Source organism: Heliangelus exortis, chromosome Z (assembly GCF_036169615.1).
Source record: "Heliangelus exortis chromosome Z, bHelExo1.hap1, whole genome shotgun sequence".
NCBI classification, from domain to species: domain Eukaryota; kingdom Metazoa; phylum Chordata; class Aves; order Apodiformes; family Trochilidae; genus Heliangelus; species Heliangelus exortis.
In genome coordinates, this window is record NC_092454.1 from 36,630,801 (window position 1) to 36,652,120 (window position 21,320).

The window sequence follows — 21,320 nt, forward strand, 5'->3', positions numbered from 1 at the left end:
GTGGGAAACATCACAAAATTTAAAGAATTACCTTCACAGAGTAAATTATTTGGTAAGGAAGAAGATTGCGAAGAAGAACAGAAGGCCACAAATGAACAACATATGGGAAATCCCATTGATCTTCTGCACATAAGGAAGACGTCAACATGTCTTTTACAGGAACAATATTGATAATAAGTGAGTGGCTGGTTGACCTCACAGACTGGCATTTTCTTTGTAATAAACTGTCAACATTTTTCATAATTTCATCAAATGTAATTCCTTCACACATATCATATTCACCGTCTATTCCATTTTCACCGGATAGTGGTTGCAAACTCAGTACGGATCTGTAAATGAAAGCATGACTCAATATTAAACTGAATTTTTTAATTCTGAAAAAGTATTATGCAACACCAATACTTACACAACACTAATATTTGGATTCTGGAAGATTTCTAACAGTACCTCATTGCCTGCCTTTATCTTGCTTAAAGGAAGAAGCAAAATATGGCCTGAATCCCTAAAATTCATGCAATTTAACCAATTGGGTTTTTTTGTTCATATCGCCACATGCTTCACGTGATAAGAAGAGACTGTTACAGATCTGTATGAAAAGACTATGAAATCCCTTACAACTGCTGCTATATTCCTGTCCCAGGCAAAAGATATGGATAAATAATTCATTCCAAAGACAAATATGTAGAAATTGCCCTTCTTTCCAGTCATATATGTGTCAAATTTATGAATTATTTACACACATGGGTTTTGTAAGGCAACTAATTTAATCCAATCAGCAGCGCTACGACTGGATGTTTTTGATAGTAAAATTTCCTTACTGCTTAGTGGAACTCAACCCTAGATCTGTGCAATGAATCAGAACGACACTAAACTTTATTAAATAAAATACACATAGTTAGAAATATTAATAAACTTACATTTTTTACAGTGAAGTGTAACTTAATTAAAAAGGTATACAGCTGTCATCTTAAAAATAAATAGGGAGAATGTTCAAGGGAAAACAGAAGGAAAAAGTCTCTGTGATCACACAAAACAACCAAAGCAAAGTTATTGGAATAAAATTTGGTGACAATTCAACCAGACTGTACGTAAAAACTCACTGCAGTTTTAAGGTGGTATTAATCTGGTGTGACTAATAGCATAGCTATGCTGGAAAACAAATCTTTCTAAGCTTGACAAGGCTTCTTTTAAATCTGTCACAGAGTTTAAATGTATTACTTTTAATTTTTTGCTAGACAGCACTCCACAAAGAAAAAGCCTGTCCTGTGTGGATAACAAACACTGTTTCGGAAGCATCAAGCCTCAAATTTTTAAAGTGACTTGGGTAAATTAGGTTATTCAGTATACTGTATTTAAAAAGACTTCCAGCTTAAGAATTGAATAGTCTTCTGTTTTACTCAGACTAGATGCTCTGAGAAGACCCTATCCAACAGTGATAGTAATTACAGAATTAGTTAGCAAAGGGAAACAATTTTTAGCATCACTGTATGGATACAGTAATCAACAATGTATAAACACATTCCACTATAAAAAGCCAATGCAATGAAGTACCTGTAAGAAGGCAATGGTATGCTGAATTCATTTTCTGGTGAAGCAGTTCCTAAACATCTTCCTTCCTCAAAAATATTTAATGGGATTGAAAAATGATTCCTTATCTATGTGAAATAAAATTCAGAAACATACATTAGGAAAAATTGGAAAGATATTTTGAGCCTAATAGAGCACAGAATGGCAACTCTCATTTTGCATCTTAGTCAGTTACCATTCTAGGTCAGGTATTTCAAAAGAACTGCCTCTGATACCAGCAAATCTCTTTAAATTATTTGGTTGTGCAAGCTAATGCTATATTTTAATTATGAAATTAACTAGCTGTAGCATTCTTTTCAAGGATAAACATAAAACTGTAAAAACCCGAACTATATATAACTTTCCAAAGAGCTTCCTCCTAAAAATATAACAGATAGAAGGGTCTGTTGATCAAAATCTATACTGTATAGAACTAGGGAAGTCAAATATTTATTAAGGTTAAGCCATCAACTTTCGTTTTTAATTTGAGGGGTGTATTGTTCCCTTATTCTTTGCAAACATTTTTTATTATTTCAGGGTTAATTTAGTGGCATTATTAGTTCTGGCAAAAAAATTAATTTAGGAAGGATTAGAACAGTAAATCTGGTTATTGGCCCAGTTATAAAAACCATTCCGGGCAAAAGAAGGAAGTGACATGTAACAGGGACACTCTCATTACAGAATACTGATATCTGGACTACGCTGGTACCTGTAAGCTATATAGTGTCTATCTTCAGCTAACTTGGTACTAAATTTGAAATAAATTTATCAGTGGTACAGGATGAAGAAAAAGAAATAATTCCACAGAAAGACAACTTTATAGAACCAAGGTAAGTTTAAGAGAGACCTGTCACAAAGTAGAAAGCCCAATAATACTGAAATTATTGCTGGCATTAGAAAAAAATTGCTGATCAATTATCCTGATCTAGGAGCCTGATTCATTTCTATCCCTACTATATCCCCTGTCTTTGACCCTTTGGAAAAGTTTCTTTTTTTCATTATTATTATTATTATTATTTCCATATTTTTATATACTCTTTTTTCCTTTTATTCTTTAAAATCTCTTCTAAACTACTACACAATATACAATAACAAAGTTATAGGATTTTTTCAGATAATTTTTAAAAATATGTTCTTAAAAATGTTTAAAGACTCTGGAATAATTTTCATGCATTAAAAATTTAAATAGTGTTTATATTGTAATGTATGCAAACATAATAACCTGAATAGGTGAACGTATAGTTATCATCTTGCTTCCTTCAACAGTATCAATTTGGCAGACAATGCACCTCTCAACACCTGATTCCTTATGTCTCACACTGTAAATACATCGACCCACTTTTGTCAATGGAATCTTTTCCACAGTGGAATGGTTTTCTGGAGCTAGAATTTACAAGATGAGAAATTAAAGACTCAAAAGGAGCACAAAGATATGATTTGAAACAAAGACATGTTGATTCAATAAAAATTTCTGTATTGTTCAATCTATTAACAAAAATTAAAGCAGATGTAAAAAGACAATTACTGCTTTTCATAAGGACAATCTTGCAATGTTACTAAAGAAACAGCAAAGATACTTTTTCACCACAGGAAAAAGAGTCAGTTAGCTCACCAGTGAAATATTTAATTAAGTTTTGCCCCTGTAAATAAAATTACCGTAAAAAGAAATGTTTACAAGATGCAGTGGCTTTTCAACAACATATAGCTCATATATACTGCTAAAATAAATAAATTTATAAATCATAGTCAAGAGCAGTTTGAAAAATTAGTTTTGAAGAATTCAACTGTTACGACAAATCAACTTTAAATTGTTAACACACACTATTAAAAACAGATAAATTTTAGTGTTAGCTTTAGCTCCATTAAAGTATCTATCCCTTGTAACTTCCTTCTATGAAGACATGTACATAGATGGATGCTTCAAAATTCTGCCTAAAGAAAGAACAAAAAAATCGACAACCTAATTCTGCATTAGCACATGAATACAAGCAACAAATGTGACTATGAAAAAAACTATGAAATAAAGATGAACTACCAAAATAATTTATCATAATAGAAAACTTACGCTACAAAAATTAACAGTCATGATACGTATAACTTTTAGCTGCAAAGACTAAAGCAGGATTTCAAATACTGTCATGGACCTAGAATCCAAAGAAGCACTCCATATTATGTAGTCTCCCCCTGCTTACTGACCTGTACAAGATGCAGTGTTAGGCATCATACAGTACTTACAAACACAGAAGACATATGACCTTTGAAACTTACTGATCTGAATGTAAAACCTCTTGCTGCTCAGAGTTGTCATTGCTGTGAACTGGTCACTCTCATTTTTAGTTCTGACAAATTCCATATTTAAAGTCTCTCCGTCTCCTAAAGCAAACATTTTTTTTCCAAACTCAACATTAAGGACACTGAAGGAATCGCTAGTTGAGACCGAGATGGGAAGTCCTAAAGAATTTATTATTACAAATGGTGCTTTATCTTTTTTGAAGATGTCTGAAGTTTGACTGGCTGCTTCTGCAAATGCCTAAAAAGCAAAGTATGGATACAAAACACAAATACAGAGTGAGACTTCATAGACAGTATCTGTACAAACATTCATTTAACAATTCTGACACTACAGTTTTAAGTAATCTTCCTTACCGTGCCCAAGTTACTCAACATTTGTAGCCCACATTTCGACAGAGTAATGTTCAGTTGGTCTTTTGAGGACACATTTATTACTGTTTTATATTCTGGAACTTTGTATTTTTCTTCTTCTGCATCTGACTCAACCAATGCTTTTTTAGCCTTCTTCTTCATCTGAAAGAAGATTTTTAAAGAACTGTTATCTAAACAGTCCCCTTCTGTAGATATAAATCTCACCTCAAGATTCTTTTTCTCTTCATTTCCCATTTCTCTGTCCTGCCATTATTTCCTCTTTTTAGTTCATGTTTTTATTCTCATATAAAACTAGAGGGAGAGACTACAGAAGGCAAGAGGCAAAAGATGTATTTTACCAGTCGATGTAATTCCAGTATCAGTAGCTAAATCTATGATAATACAAAAATGAAGAACATATGCATACATACAAACTATTGACATATCCAGTGAATGTGTGAAAACATTCATCTTAATAGATCAAGTAATACTGTAAAAACTGTTTTACATAATTGATTTTCTATTTGTAAGACAGTATGAATGTCTTACGAATTCGGGGAAAATTTAAGTCTTTATATATTTCCAAACAAAATATTGTATGTTCTAATCTGTTTGAATAAAAAAAATAAATCTCACAAGCAATACATTTTCCTGGCCTTTAACATCTCTAGAAATTCTGTATTTCCAAATGTTAAGTTTAAAATCTGGACACGAGGATATGAGGCTTGACTTACTATCCTCTCTCTTTCTCCTGCATTACATCTCATCCTTCTGGAAAGTTTTTAGGAATATTCTTACTTGCAATTTCTTAATTTTCTTAATTGCTATATCTCAGTGCATAATCTATACCCTTCCAAAACCACTGCTGTAGAGAGCTGTTTGAATAATGAATGTTTAAATAATGTCCTAGTAAAAGGACAGTTTTTCCACTCTGAGTGACCTCTCATGCCAAGAATACTTGAAAAATTTTGAAAATACCAAGAAAAAATGCTTATCTACTTTGAGACCAGAATATACAGTACTTCCTTATCGAAGATGGTACTGCACTGGTAAGAGCACTATTCTGACAGTGTACTTGGTGCTAGTCAGAGAACAGTTTTTCAAATATGTTTCTGCTGCTTACACTACCGTGGAACAAGATGAGTGTTCTTCCATCTTTCTGAAGTCACTGACTGCATCATTAGTGTATGATGTAACTTTAAAGTGAGTTATATAAAGGCACTATTATTATCTAGTGCACCTAGAATGAAATCTTCTTGCCACCTGAAGGATGGTATTATTTAAAAGATATGAGTCTGCATCTTTCCTTGTGCAACGGTTGGTATTCACTGATTAGGGGAAAAAACTCTCAACAGTCAACAAGAACAAGACTGTGAGATTAGTTTCAGCAATGAAAGGCGTGGAGCATTTGTTTTTAATAAGCTATTGAAAAGGAAGAGCTGATTTCATATTTGGAAAATACCTTGATTTCAAGAATCCATGGTTTAAATAAATCAGTCTTCTCAACTTCTAGTGGTTCAAGCAAAGGTTCCCACACTCCAAACATCTCGTTAAAATAGTGTACCTATTGAAATGCAGAAGTCAATCAGAAAATTACATGCAACTATTAAATCAATTAATAATATTCAGATTTTAGAAGACTTAAAATTCTTCTTTGGTAATATAGAAGCTTTCTAACCACATTGCATTTTCAGCTCACACCAAAAGATGAAGCAAATGCTTCAAAAAAAAAAATAAAAGAGGAAGTTAAGTCTCTACTACAAAGAACCAGTTCAAAGTAAATGATATAGGGTGGGAGATTTAAAATAAAGAACTTAATACATTAGCTGTAGTGTATTATTGACAGTAAAAGGTATTGCACAATCTGCAATTTACATTCTATACAAGTTTCCAAAAGCTTGTTCCATCAATACTTTGGAGTAGCAACCAGCTAAGCTTTTTGACAATCTTAAGTTTATAATTACAGTTGAATTTATTTTTATAAAATACTATGTGGTACCAGGACTGTACAGAGAATGTCCAAACTGGCTCATATCTGGAAATTAGTGACATAAAAGTCAGTCAATATTTACTTTTGCTACCTTAACATGTCATTCCTGTCCTGCTCCCACAACATGTATCTGCAGGAACTTGGTCAAACACATGAACGATTTGTCTTCTATTGTCAAAGCAACATAACATGTTTAATATCTTAAGAAAACTTCTCTTTCTCATAGAGGATTCCTCACCTCTAGTTCAAGATGGGAACGCAGATTGATTAGAGTACTCCAGTTTTTGACTTCTCCAAGAAATGAGGACTTGGCTAAAAGCATTGGTACAGTTCGGTGCCCAACCCCAGCTTCAAGTGTTATAAAAACAGATTCAATATTCATTTTCAATGACTCTCCTGTGGGAACCAGTTCAGTGGTTGGATTTGTATCTTCATTTTCATTTGACTCTTCAAGAAACCACATTTTTAGATTTTTTATATCTTTTTTATTCCACAAGTCTGGAGGAATTTGACTGATCTCTTCTTCTGTTGTTTCTGAAGTCTGATAAAGGGCTGATGTAATAGTTATTACAGTGTTTATGATTATTGGTGAAACCTAAAAATAAGATGTTGAAATTACTGGAAATGAGGAACGTATACAGGAAACAGCTACTTTCAGACACCATAATTATAATGAATACTTTAGACAAACAAAACACTTCTGATCTTTACAGAACTACTAAGTTTAAAAACACATTCTTTTTCACAATCTACAGTTCAACCTATTCTGATTTCCAGTCCCTGTCTACCTTCCTGATGGGAGCTTACTAAACCACACCATACAGTGCTCTATCTGAAGACTTGAAAACTTCTCTGCACATCTGTTTCAAAAAACTTCAGATTCCAAACCCAAAGCATTGTGGTTGTTCATTTTCAGTTTTGTTTCTTAATGGGCAGACGACCTGATCAAGAACAGAAATAATTTCCCACTTCATTTTTTTTCTATAAGAAACATATCCCACAAGCAGAAGTACTAAACCTTGTAAGCAGAAATAGCAGAGAAATTAAAATATAGTAGAAGTCTACCTACTTTTATTGTCAGAGATTTAATCGTTAGATCAGCTGTCTGTGGATTAGAACCCATCTGTTTCATTTCAAAGAAGAAGTCACATGGCTGTAAAACCTATACAAAACAGTAAAAAAACATGATAAATAGAGAAACAAAAATTTTAAAATCATGTACTTCTAAATACGACATATTGAAAGTACTGAAAGGAAAAGTTACCATTATTTGGTTCTTCAAAATTATGAGTAATCTGAACTTTTAAAACATGTATCAGAAGCACCACTTCAGCCATTCTCAATCACTAAATACTCAAATGCCAGCTACAGTAAAATACATGTCAGTAATTCTATTCTTTAATAAAGTCTGCCAATGTTTTCAAACACATTGAATCATTGTGCTTCTGACTTCAGATGAGAACCAGACTTTCCAGTTAAGGACAATACAGTAACAACAGTTACAGCTTTCCTGAGCAAAACTATCACAATCACACAGCTCCAACTTTGTTTTAGTCACTCCTTGCATACTTCCACTTGCTAAGATTCACCAAAACCAAATCTAAGGCATACTACAATCACAGAATGGGCAAGGACACCTTCCACTGGGATGACATTGCTCCAAGCCCCATCTGGCCTGGCCTTGAACACTTCCAGAGGGGGTACCCACACGTTCACTGGACAAGCTGTTCTGGTGTCTCATCACCCTCAATAGTCAAGAATTTTTTCCTAGTATTTCATTTAAATCTACCCTCTTTAAGTCTGAAGCCAAAATCATAGAGCTATATTGTTAATAAAGCACCTAGATGTAGTAAGACTCTTTTTAAATTTGCTGTCTAGTCATTATTTTAAAAGACAGTACTATGTTAGAGCCAGGAAGCTGACTATGAAGAATAACATCTTCTTTAGAACAAGGCATATGTGAGAAACACACAGAGCAGACCTCACCAGTTGTGCTAGTCTAAATCCAGAGAAAAGTTTCCTGGGTATTTGGGGAAATCTATTTATCAGGTGGATTAATTCATCCATTGCTAATGTCCCCAAAGTTTAGGCAATATAAAACCTTCACATTGATATCAGCCTTTAGAAATCTTGTAGTCTTAGTAGTCTTCATATAATTTCATACCATAAATTTTCTTTTTCTTAAGTAAAGACAGCCATGGAAGGTCATGTGAATTTCTATTTCTCTCATTATTTTCCCAGGCTATTTTTTACAGAAAACCTAGATTCAGAGATTTACCTATATGCATGTTTTCAAAAGATATTACTCAATATTTCAAAATACAATATTCAAAAGAATATTATCATTTTTAACTTCTACTACGGTCTCAAGACCTTTAAGATTTTTTCAAGGAAGGTACTTTTTCAAGCATCAAAACTAAGGTCCTCAGAATATTCTTCCCCCCTTACAGCACAAGTATCTATGCTGATACAGCACAGATACAGGTCTGACACAGGCCTTTTTGTCTGTTTCTAGAATATGAAACCACAGATGCTGATGGAAGATATTCCTGTAACAGGGAAAACAGTATGAATCCTTCCAATTGCCAAAGATAGCCACATTTGTGCCACATTCACCAGCTACAGAAAGGAAAGTCAGGAAACTTGGCATCTTGTTATGATTATGAGTTCAAGTGCATGTGTCTCAATGACTGTATTAACAGATTTAACAGATTAATGTAATCTAAGTCTACTCAATGAGTAAACAGAACTGTTACAGTAGTATCTGATAAGGAAATGAAGTGGAAGTCCCATCCCTTTGTACTTATAGCTTTGGCTTTTCCTATGTAGTTACATGAAATAAGCAAGCAAAGTGATCTTTAAAATTTCATCTATGGTCTGAACACATAAACAATAGTTGGATATCCAGTATGTCAAACTGGATTTTTTTTTTCTGGTACAACAATATCATTATAGAGTTAATAGAGGTAGAGGCAGAAAAGCTGTAAAAAGCTCCAGGAGTCAATGCATTCCCACCTGGCCAGAAACAAACAAGTCTGATTCTTTGCCAAAATTTAAACAGACAGTTTTAAAATAATAGAACTAAATATCTTAGGACAAAGGAACTTTTGAATACCATATCATAAGCAATGCGTTTCATAATACATACTTTCCACTCTTCCTATGACCCTTTGTTTTACAAATACATAGCAATTTAATGCTAAGTCTCATAACAAAACTATACATTGCATTTACCCTAGTGTACACTTATAAAAAGCCATTTGGCTTACACAGGATATAAAAGGCTAAGGCCTCCTTGTAATTAAGCCTTGCAAGAGAAGCCAAGAACAACATAAATGTCTTCTTCAAATACACTGCAAAAACACCCTAGCACTAGAGGCAATACAGGCACACTGCTGAATGAGGTGGTTGCCCTCGTGACAGAAGATACAAAGAAGGCAGTCACTGAATGCCTTCTTTGACTCTACCTGTACAGCTGGAGACTGTCCACCTCAAACCCCTGAGGCCTCAGAGGAAGCTGGGATAAAGGTGTGTGTCATGGTTGATGAAGAATGGGTTAGGGATCAGCTAAGGAATCTGGACATCCACAGATCTATGGGCCCTGATGGGATGCACCCATGGGTACTGAGGGAGCTGGCGGAAGTTACTCCTAGGCCGCTCTCCATCATCTTTCTTAGGTCATGGGGAACAGGATAGGTGCCTGAGGACTGGAGGAAAACAAATGTCATTCCAATCTTCAAAAAGGGTAAGAAGGAGGACCCTGGTAACTACAGACCATTCAGCCTAACCTCCATCCCTGAAAAGGTGATGGAACAACTTATCACTGTCTCTAGGCATACCAAGGTCAAGAGGGTCATCAGGAGCACTCAACTTGGTTTTACAAAGGCTAAATTATGTTTAGCCAACCTGACACCCTTTTATAAAGGTGGACAGATGATGGTAGGGCAGTGGATGCTGTTTATCTAGATTTCAGTAATCTCCCACACCATCCCCACAGCTAAACTAAGGAAATGTGCTCTGGATGGCCAGGTAACAAAGTGGATCGGGAGCTGGTTAAAGGAAAGAAGTCAGAGAGTTGTGGTCAATGGGACAGAGTCTAGTTGGAAGCCTGTACCTAGTGGAGTACCTCAGGGGTTGGTACTGGGACCAGTACTATTCGACATATTCATCAGTGACCTGGACAAAGAAACCAAGTGCACTCCCAACAAGTTTACTGATGATACAAAATTGGGAGGCGTGGCTGACACCCCAGAAGGCTGCCAGTCAGCAAGACCTAGATATGCTGGAGGGTTGGGCAGGGAGAAATGTAATGAAATACAACAAGGGCAAGTGTAGAATCTTCCATCTGGGAAAGAACAACCCCATGTACCAGTATAGGTTGGGAACTGACCTATTAGAGAGCAGCATAGAGGAAAGGGACCTGGAGGTCTGAGTGGACAGAAGGATGACCATGACTTCGCAATGTGTTCTTGTGGCCAAGAAGGCCAATGGCATCCTGAGGTGTATTAGAAAGAATGTGGCTAGAAGGTCAAGATAGGTTCTCCCACCCCTCTACTCTGCCCTGGTGAGGCCACATCTGGAATATTGTGTCCAGTTCTGGGTCCCTCAGTTCAGGACAGGACAGGACAGGACCTGCTTGAAAGAGTCCAGTGAAGAGCCTCCAAGATACTCAAGGGAGTGGAAAATCTCCCTTGGCTGAGGGAGCTGGGTCTCTTCAGCTTGGAGGAAAGGAGAATGAGGGGTGACCTCATTAATGTTTATAACTATGTAAAGGGCAAGTGTCAGGATGATGAAGCCAGGCTCTTCTCAGGGATGTCCAATGATAAGACAGGTGCAGCGAGTGCAAGCTGGAGCATAGGAGGTTCCATGCAAATGTAAGAAAAAGCTTTTTCAATGTGAGAGTGACAGAACACTGGAACAGGCAGCCCAGTGAGGTTGTGGAGTCTGCTTCCCTGAAGACATTCAAAACTAGCCTGGATGTGTTCCTGTGTGACCTACTTTAGGCAATCCCACTCTGTCAGGGGAGTTGGACTTGATGATCTCTCAAGGTCCCTTCCAATCCCAAGGATTCTGTGGTTCTACTATACGAGATTAACATTTTATGCCTCTGGACTATCATTCAGAGCAAACCTCAAAGACAGAGATCAAGATGAAGCTTTTGACATATCATAAAATCAGTAAAATAATTTAGCCACAAAATTCTACTCTTTTGTCTGTATTATCTTGTATGTATCGTTCTCATCATTAAAGCTTCAGAAATAGCTTGCATCCTATTAAAATAAGTTACACAGCACCTTTTAAATACAATCCGGATGTCTGCAAACTCACCGTAGTTATGTTCCCTTTCCTTTTTTCTGGAAGAAATGGGCATGCTTTCACTTGTATCTCTTTCACAGCAGCTGTCATGCTAGACCTTTCAGGGCTCTGTTTAATGAAGACCTCACACTGTGTTGTAACCACCAATGCAGGAGCGTCACTTCTTGTTAGATCAGCCACAAACACTATCTCCGGATTTTTAACAACAATGTTCATTTCCATTGTAGATACAGGCTGCACAGGTGCTTTGAAAGACAAATTAAATTAGAATAATTATTCAACTGTTACACTGTGATTATTTACATTTCTCATACCTTATAAAGAAATTTAAAGATGTAGTGATAAGTTCTAGAATAACTAGTGTTAGAAACCCTGTCGATCCCTGCAACTATCTTACTTCCAGATTCTTCACTTGAGATAAGAAAACTATTAAATCTTCAATTACTTTTACTTCTTTGTCAAAAGGATAACAGTATCACAATTGCTACTACCTGTGACACCAGCAAATTTAGCTTCACTGAATATCTACATCAGCCAGCTAAAATAGCAATCTTACAAAAATGTTGGACACATTTTCTGCTCTCTGGAGCAGCAAAAGACACATTTTCCCATAGTACTATAATGCAGCATTTACTAGTGCTTACTGCGACCATTTGCAGTACCAATAAACTTCTATGTACGACTTCCTAATTTGTTTAAATTTTGATCACCTATTAAGTCATCACAGCAGGCCTAGCTGAGATGGGCACAGATCAAATATGTAGGGTACAAGAAAATTAAGATCCAAAAAGGGGAGTTAGTTTTCCAAACTTCATGTGAACTACCTGAGCCCTTGGAAGCATAAAGAGCCCGTTTTATGCTCTGATGCTCTAATGGGTTAGTGTCTGATGGACTAATGTCTGAAGTTAGGCATAGGATCCTGCACTATAAAGACTAAATTGGGCACTCAAGCTAAAAGCCTGTCTCCTGGTGTGGAGAGAATGTGTGTGCATGTCACATCCATGGACAAGTGAAATGACAACATTTCTAGACAGCCATATCTAGCAGGGGGAATTAATAACTAAGCATAATATAATACAGTCCACCATTCTCAGAAGGTTAAAAAATATAATGGTAAACATCACTGTAAACCTTGTTGAGACTGCAAAGATATACAAACAAACTTAATTACACCTGCCAGGTGTAATTCTTCTTTCTCATTTTATTCTAAAGGTACATTTTTAGGTATTTTGTTTGTCTGGTAAGACATCATTTGGAAATAAAGGCCAAGGGACGTGAACCAATTTCTGTGATGCAAAGAAACATTCAGTGGTTAAAAGAAGCTATTCTATACACACAAATGCAAGAAATAGCATAAAAAGGAGTAATACCACTTTTTAAATAGTATCACAAAACCAAAATTAATGTTTAAATAAAAATATTTCTAGTATATACCTTGGTCCTTTAAAGGTAATGACTGTTTGAGACTTCTCTGTGCAGCAGCACTTTCTGCATTAGCCTTTAGGAATATATCTGCAACAGTAAGTAGAAACTCCATGCTTGCACAAAGGTATATTTCTTGAACAATCACATCAAGAATAGTGCCATCTCTTCCCTGCTTATAGCTTATATCCATCATAACTTTCTTTTCAAATCCATGTTTCATTTCCACCATTCTGAAAGACCGTAAGGACAACATTTAATGAGAGATTAGAAAACAGCCACAAATACTGAAAAACACCCAAGATTCCCTCATCAGCTGGCATATATTAAAAAGGGTGAATTTTTAAAGCGACACAAAAAATGTTTGGACAATAAGAACAGTATTAACATACATTGTGTAAAACTTCAAAATTGACTCCCATACATTGGCAACTAAATATGCTAAAAATTTTAGCAAATAAACCACCAGCATTTCTTGTTTGCATATCAAAACACTTTGCCCAAGTTTGTTATTCTTCATGAAAAATAAAACTTAGTCTTACTTATTGAGTGCTTTATTACAGCTGAGAATGAAATTTATTTCTACAGAAATTTATTATTTTAACATTTAAAGTCTGTTTTTAGCATTTATATTGGCCTCTCATAAGGAGCATGCAGAAAAAAGGCAAGTAAGACACATGGTATACCGTAACCTGTACTTTAAAAAGGACCTACACTAAACCTATTGCACTTCTCACAGAATACTAAAATGGAAACTTCTGGAACTCTTTGTAGAACTCCAATAAGTGGTACCTTACGTCAAAATACAGACCTTGGTGTTGCCTTCTGGATTGACTGCCTTTTATCATCTAATGTACAGTTTGCCAGCTTGACTGAAGCATTCATTGAGCCATCCGATAACATTTTGAGAGCAGCTGACATCAAAACTAACTTAAACTCTGCCAGCTTCCACAGGTCATCTCTCTCATCCAAACTGGTAGCCTGCTTAAATCAAATGAAAACTATGTTTGTAGACTTACTTATGGGTAATGGAAATAATACAGAGGTATGATATACACATTGATTTTAACGGGTAAGACTTCTAATACATCAAATAAAGGCACCGGGATTCAAAACACAACAAAAATCAGTAATATACAGAGAAAACAAAACATACAGAAAAAACAAAGCTTTGCCCTTCTTCTAGCTTCCAAAAGCAACCTTTCACATTACTGAAAGGGGAGACAATACTTAAAATTGACATACAAATTTTGGTTTGTTTGCCACTTCAAGATACACAGTATATGCAAACGCCTCACATAAGAAATTAATTTGTTTCTTATGACCAGGTAGTGTTCAGACAGATACTGGAAAACTGTTCATAATCTAAAATCAAAATAATGTTACATAACATATTACTAAACCTTCAGTCAGAAATTACTGAGAAATTCTGTAAACTTAAACCAATAGTCTAATACAAAACTAAAATCTTGCTCCACAATTTTATTTATATATGTCTGTGTGTATAACTAAAGAATACGTTGTACATCTCTTAATTTTTTTTTATTCCCGGACTGTATTTTAAACTAAGATTTCAGCAAATTTTCAGTCAGATCACAGAAGCTGCCACATATTACATGATGTCACTGATAATTCTCTTTCTTGTAATATCTGCAATGTAATTTAGTTAGAATAGTTGTTAAAATAATTGTTCATGCTTTCCCTCACATTTGTTACTGCTGATGGAAATCACTCTCTCCTCATAAATTAAACTGTTTCTGTTCAGAATTTTCAGGATTCTAGGCAACCTGAAACCTGTTTTTTTATTTTTGTAACCAAATTTTACTGACCTGTTTTGAATTTGGACTATACAATACTAAAGTCAAAGAGTCGAATCTGAAGTCCAGTTTTAGTGTTGTTTTGATTTTCATCGGTGAATGCAGTTCCACCACAGCTGATGTCACAACAGTTACACCTTTCAGAAATAAGAAAATCAAAGAAAGGGAAAAACAAAACAAACCAATCAAATAAAAACCAAAACAACAACAACGAAATATCCCTAACATCCTCAGTAATAACTGTAACAACAGCTTCCCTTCTCCTCCACACGTAAATACATCCACACTTAGGATATGTTTACCTTGGTCTCTAATTCACAGAATCATAGAGTGTCAGGTTGTAAGGGACCTCAAGGATCACCTGGTTTAATCCTTCTAATATTACTGTTCTTATATGACATGTCTCAGCACCCCATCAAGCTGAGACTTAAAAGTGGGGGAATCCACCACTTTCCCTGGGAGACCATTACAATATCTGAGTCCTCATAGTGAAAAATTCTCCTCTTGTGTTCAACTGGAATATTGCCTGGAATTACTTTTAACAAAATTTCATGGTGTTTGAGAAAATAAAATAGTCTGCTAATATATTCTAGATCATATTTTTACAATCTTTAAGACATAAACATACAAATTTCCTTAATTTTATATGGTACTGTATGTAACAATGTTACAAAGCATAGAAGTTCAGTTTCATCCTCCTTTGTTCCCCTTGCAACATTCTTGCTATTTTTCACATTTAATAGAAGAGTTCAACAAAAGATCCTTTTCTTAAGCTTATTTGCTTTTAATTTTACAGTTTGTCAAACAGTTTTGAGGTAATGATGCCTAATGAACAGGAACAATTTTTAGGGATGCCATCATTATGACAAGACAAACAGAACTATAACTGGACAACAACAGAACCAATATAAACAAGAAAAAGAGTAACAAAGCAACTTTCCGAAGTCGGGATACTACCAAATCCAACAGACAGATTTTTAGGTGCTCACTGAATTATTACCAGCAGAACAAGACAGTCCTTACATTAAAACATATTGCTACAAAACTGACTACAGTGGCCCAGTAGATCCTACCCCTTATTGTTGGGTATAGCCCTGAATCACCATTTCTAGCATACTGTTAAAAACAACTGAATCTGGATCCTTATGTATTGACATAAAAACACAAACATACATAAAAACACAAGACCAAAGGTAATTTTATAAAACATTACCTGCAGAATGCTGTGAAGTAGTATGCATATCACTGCCATGGCTAGTAGAATCTTTTGGTTCTGGTAAAGATGTTGAAGCACTAGAGCTTCCACCTATATTTTCATTTAGTGTCCTCAGTATTGTGGTAATATCTTCCTGACTGAGAATAAGCTTAAAAAAACATGGTTATTAACTCAGAACAATTCAGTTCACAAATCTATTGGTAACTAAAATCTAAATTTACAAATAAATAGATAAACCAAATTAATTTCATCTGAGTCTCTGCTTAGGAGATTAAAGTACCAAGTAAAATACTTTTCTCAAATCCACACAACTTCCTTACAGTAAACTCTAGAATATGAAGTCATTCACACATCACCTTGTTTTTTTTTCACAAACTTTCTTCACAAATCTACAATTTAGAAATTGAATGTTAGAACCACATGCATAGCTTCACTGCTAGTTGTCTAAAATTCTTATCCATCTTACACCACACAGAACTTTACAGTAATGATGACTTGTTCTATTTCAAAATTCGGCCAAATTGGTTTTCCTCAGACAAGTGACAAGCTTAATATTTTTTGAATGTGAAATTTAAGTCAGCACTTACACTAACTCAATACTCAAGCTTGTTATGGGTATGAACTCAGCAGGTAACTGAGCTGCTAATGAACAGACTGATAAACCCCAACTTCTCATTCCCCTTTTGAAAGTTAGTGACAGGTAACAGAAGGCTACAACAGCATACCTATTTCTAAGTAGTGACAGTAACAAATAGTACAAAGGCTGCCTGCAGTACTACAGATGAAATACAGATCTCTAGATTAAAGCACTAAAGTATTTACACCCTTTTTCCTTGTGAAACAACAAAATCCACACTACTTAGGTCTTGAAACAATACCCTAAGAACTTGGACTTTCCTGAACAGAAAAATTAATTTGTTTTCTACAGGTATTTTGACAACTGCTTTCAGAAATAAGTGCTTTGCTTACATTCATAGGCTTGAGTCGGCCAGATATTTCAATATCAGGAACTTCACTGTACCATGCAGCAGCTAAATTTCGTTCAACAGCTACTTCCAGATTGAGTGGCTGCAGCAACTGCACCTCAGTTTGCAATGAACCCTGTTCGTAGCATGATCTGTGAACAGAAACAAAATACTCCCAGGTTGACATACTTCACTTACACATTTTAGCAGGCACAAACACCTTTCTGTCTGTTCCTCATCTTACTGAACAGTACTGTAAAGCAGTGTTCTTATTACTTGCAGTATCTCTACTTAAAGCCTTACTTCACCAACTAGACATGTTTTCTTCACAGGGCACATCAGGCACATACAAAGCACGCATCGTACTACCTTCTTGCAAGTTAGGACCTCCAACCTGCTCTCCACTGGCAAGTAATCCTTTCTTTTTTCCAGTCCTCTTCAACTGTGTTTGAAATTCCCTTTTTTTCTCCTTCTGCAAAGACCCATTTTCAACCTCTACTTACTTCATGGCTACCTGACTTGATGTCTCTTCTCATCTGTACAGCTTGAAACCTCCATCAGAACAGCTATTACAAATGGGTATAGTCTGTCTGTATATATCAACATAGTGAATGATGTCTAAGTTTCTTATTTTGTACAATATTCCCTAAACACACATTTGCTTAAAACTTTGCAAAAAAGTTAACTTTGCTTAAAAGTTAAGCAAATGTTGATCGCTACTTCTGCTGAACATTTTGGTAAAAGCAATTAAATCTTTACTAACTGTCTGTACTATTTTAAGGTTTAATAGCCTATCTGTCAATCACCAACAATTAATTATTTTTATAACAACTCCTCAAAGCTCTCGAACTGATGTATCCCAAAATGATTACAAGAATTAAAAAAATTTTGAAACTACCATTACCTGTATAACTTTAGTTCGCTCAGTTTCACTGTCATGGAGTCTACAACAGGTGGAAGATTGTACCGGGTTTTTGTCTTAGCAATGAAGAATTGGTTCTTCACGGTGATCAGACCAAGATCAGCCACCAGAACATTTGGTGACATTGCAGACTGCGGAATTATTACAACAGGTGCTTTAATATTGATATCCAGTGCCAAACGGGAACTACGCTCTGCTAGCTCTTTTACACCTGTAGCTGCTTTCTCTGCTGCTTGAACAGTTGCTTCTGTCAGAGCTTCCTTGGCAGCTTGAAAATTATTTATAAAAGCCTAGAAAAGTAATACAGAATTTTACTACTAATTACATTACTTCAAGAACAACTAAGAACCAGAATTTTTATCAACAGCAAAATATCTTAGGATGCTATTTTTGCTATGTACTTTTTCTGACTTGTTTAATAAGATAATCTCCTCCCAAAATGTTGTGAAGTATTCATATGCCTAAAAATAAATTCCTATACTATATATTTGACAGATCAGGTGGTAATAACAATGACCCTGCAACATGACTTGTATAAATTGCCTTTTATTTATTTACATGGAGAGTAAAACATACACTTACTTAGCAGAGTTTATGGAGAAGTCACTAATTTTCATGATTTGTCACTTACATTTCAATGCTACAAACAATGATCAGTGTGTCTACCTAAATGCTGCCACAAGTGCTTTAAAGAAAAAAATTACTAACAACAGCAAAAGCAATTGCTTAGCCATGCACTCTACAATAACAAACATGCAAAGAAGAAAAGTCAGCAGCATAATCACCAGTTCCAGTGAGTTTTTGTGATAGTGTATGAGACTTTTTACATGAACGGGCACTGCCCTATATGAAATGCTCTATGTTCCCTTGTAGTTTGAATGTTATCTGAATACTAAAGAACGGTATCTGAAAAATTTAACTTACCAAAATAGATGAAACAAACTTGTTGACAAAAACTACTTGAATACATCCAACAGTCAGGTAAATACAATTGTCAACAACATCCATATTTGTATATGCAGTGCCATCTGTTGCATTAACATATGATATCATTCTGAAATTGAAAACTTCTTTTCCTGTTATGTAGAGAGCCTTAGGAAGAAAAAAATAGTATCTTTGATGTAAAAGTTACGTAGAAGAAAATGAATTCTGAAATAAGTTGTGGTTTCTCACACACTTCTAAGACGTTTGTACTTCAAATATCTCATCAATAAATGAAAAAGAATCCTTGAGATAGCTGAAAATATCTCAGCTTGAATAATTCTCTCCATTCAAGTCAACAAAACAAGGCATGCAATGAGCAGCAAGACACCACAGTTGCACAAAATCAGAATCAGCTTAACAATCACTGGTTATGGGGGCAAAATTTGTCTGCCTAGACAGAATAATGCTCCCTGCAAATGTATAAAACATTAATTAAAAGCCAATAAAATCTAAAACCCCCGACAGTTTAAGAGTACAGTCCACCAGTGAAGTTGTTTATAGCATCTACATTCCTTTCAGAAATTGATGCATAAGAATGCATACCTTTTTATACAATGCCATCTCATCAGAATCCACAATAATGATGTTCTTCAATTTTGCAGTCACTTCAGTTGCCGTTTTCTTCATGATCACATGGCTATCCAGACCTTAAAAAAAAAAAAGAGAGAAGCAAAATTTAGAGACTATTCTAGTTTTGGAGTTTTGTGACTTTATACTTGAAGTTTTGTTCCTACCTTCAATATGAATTTCAGCTATCCTGTGTTTTTTCTCTCTAATAAAGACACGCAAACAGGATAAATCCGCACAAATACTGAGGTTGATAACATCTTCATACTTTGACTTTTTTGATGCTGTGGGAAATACAATATAATAAAAATTACACTTCTTCAAGAAGGAGATGTAGTATTTTAAGTAAGTTTTCCCCAAAACCTAGTTTATACCAAGCCTGCAGCACTGGCAGAATGCACCGCAGTGTTACTAGCAAGTATGACACAAAGGCACAGTATATGCAGGATTCTTCAGGATTCATGCAGGAGTCTTCCCACAGTGATCAACAACAATGTTTTATTAACTGCAAGAAATACATTTAATATACATCCCAAAGAAAAATGCAAAATGGAGGACTAAGCAGTTTACGTCAGTGATGGGGTGATGGGATAGCCACATTAATATACTATTTGGTCTGATGATTAGTCATCTTCAATCAATGGTCTTGCACAGATATAGCAGGTGAGTTTTTACTATATCTCTAAAATTTGCATTTATAAACTTAAATTTTAAACATGAAAATACCATTAATACAACTAGAGACTGAAGAAAAGGGAAAGTGGGCCTCCTTCAAAATGAGTATGAACACCCTTAAGGCCTACGAAAGATACAAGCACAGATATAACTTTTCAGAACAGACGTGTTGAAATATTTAGTCCATTTTTGCTTTACCTAAAAATAAATAAAAGTAAAAATATTCTATTTCATTTTAACAGAAGTAGTCTCTCTTAATTTTGAGTTGACATGACTGACACCACACAACATTATCTGCAGCTACAGGGCTGCAGAAGTCAATACAGCAGAAAAACAGAAGTCAACAGATAAGCAATTCAACCAGTAACTGCCTCCATTATTTTGCTTTGAAAAATCAGATCTGAAGTAATGTTATATGCTATTTCAAAGGAAAAATGGGAAACACCATATTTTATATCCAGGGACTTTGAGCCGTAAGTGACAAATTTTTAATAGTAATCCATATAAAAAGCTAAAAGCAGCAAAATTAAAACCAATAAGCATCTAACCCTTTTTCCATAGCCTACCACTTTAGATGAGCTTCTTCCTTTATGTGTGTGAGCAAGCTAAGGCTTTCTCAGCCCCCACAATGCTGCTATGGTTCCATAAATCCATCAGCTTTAGTCACATGATTTAATTCTATGTTGCTGACAGAAGACAAGCCACATTTAGTTAACGAGTACCTACACTCAAATATTAGTTTGAAAAGCTATACAGGAGTGGAGGAGAAGGAGGGAGGATAACCAGCTATGAGAGCTTCTCAGGTGTGTAAAGTCTGAACTGTCAACATTACTCCATAAGATACTAAATCCTTTCAAGAATCCTGTAAGACACCAAACAACTTCAATGTTTGCATGCATAGCAAAATGTTTCAGAGCTAGTGAGGTGCTCTATCCTTTGTCTGCAGATCTCTGTAAGCCACAGAACAGAACCTTTTAATTTCACAGACTATGATAGGTACAGAAATGGTATTTCCTTGTGTATGTGTGTCCCTGTATAACTGAAATCAAACCACCACCGAGAATGAGACCAGTGTCACACAGAAAATAAATAATTAAAAAAACCACTTGAACAGAAGAATTTTTTTTCACAGAGCAGTTATTTTACCTATTACTTTTCAGCTCTATTATGAAATAGAGACCTACAAAACACCTTGCAAGAATAAGCTGAGGAACTAAACTTCTTAAGAATGTTACGG

At 35.2% G+C, this 21,320-nt stretch overlaps 1 protein-coding gene across 2 annotated transcripts in view; it reads right to left on the reverse strand.

Annotated features, from left to right (window-relative positions):
* The window catches only part of VPS13A (vacuolar protein sorting 13 homolog A), a 97,815-nt gene that overhangs the window by 35,804 nt on the left and 40,691 nt on the right, over window positions 1-21,320 (reverse strand). For both annotated transcript variants that reach the window (XM_071731352.1, XM_071731351.1), the window contains exons 30-47: window positions 19,576-19,692; window positions 19,385-19,488; window positions 18,782-18,949; window positions 17,840-18,147; window positions 16,940-17,087; window positions 15,968-16,118; window positions 14,767-14,891; window positions 13,749-13,918; window positions 12,950-13,170; window positions 11,528-11,760; window positions 7,269-7,361; window positions 6,438-6,794; window positions 5,672-5,773; window positions 4,213-4,371; window positions 3,835-4,096; window positions 2,789-2,949; window positions 1,552-1,655; window positions 32-329 (exon numbers count right to left, since the gene is read on the reverse strand). In XM_071731352.1, the coding sequence (XP_071587453.1) occupies window positions 32-329; window positions 1,552-1,655; window positions 2,789-2,949; window positions 3,835-4,096; window positions 4,213-4,371; window positions 5,672-5,773; window positions 6,438-6,794; window positions 7,269-7,361; window positions 11,528-11,760; window positions 12,950-13,170; window positions 13,749-13,918; window positions 14,767-14,891; window positions 15,968-16,118; window positions 16,940-17,087; window positions 17,840-18,147; window positions 18,782-18,949; window positions 19,385-19,488; window positions 19,576-19,692 (3,281 nt within the window). The remainder of the gene's footprint in view (window positions 1-31; window positions 330-1,551; window positions 1,656-2,788; window positions 2,950-3,834; window positions 4,097-4,212; window positions 4,372-5,671; window positions 5,774-6,437; window positions 6,795-7,268; window positions 7,362-11,527; window positions 11,761-12,949; window positions 13,171-13,748; window positions 13,919-14,766; window positions 14,892-15,967; window positions 16,119-16,939; window positions 17,088-17,839; window positions 18,148-18,781; window positions 18,950-19,384; window positions 19,489-19,575; window positions 19,693-21,320) is intronic.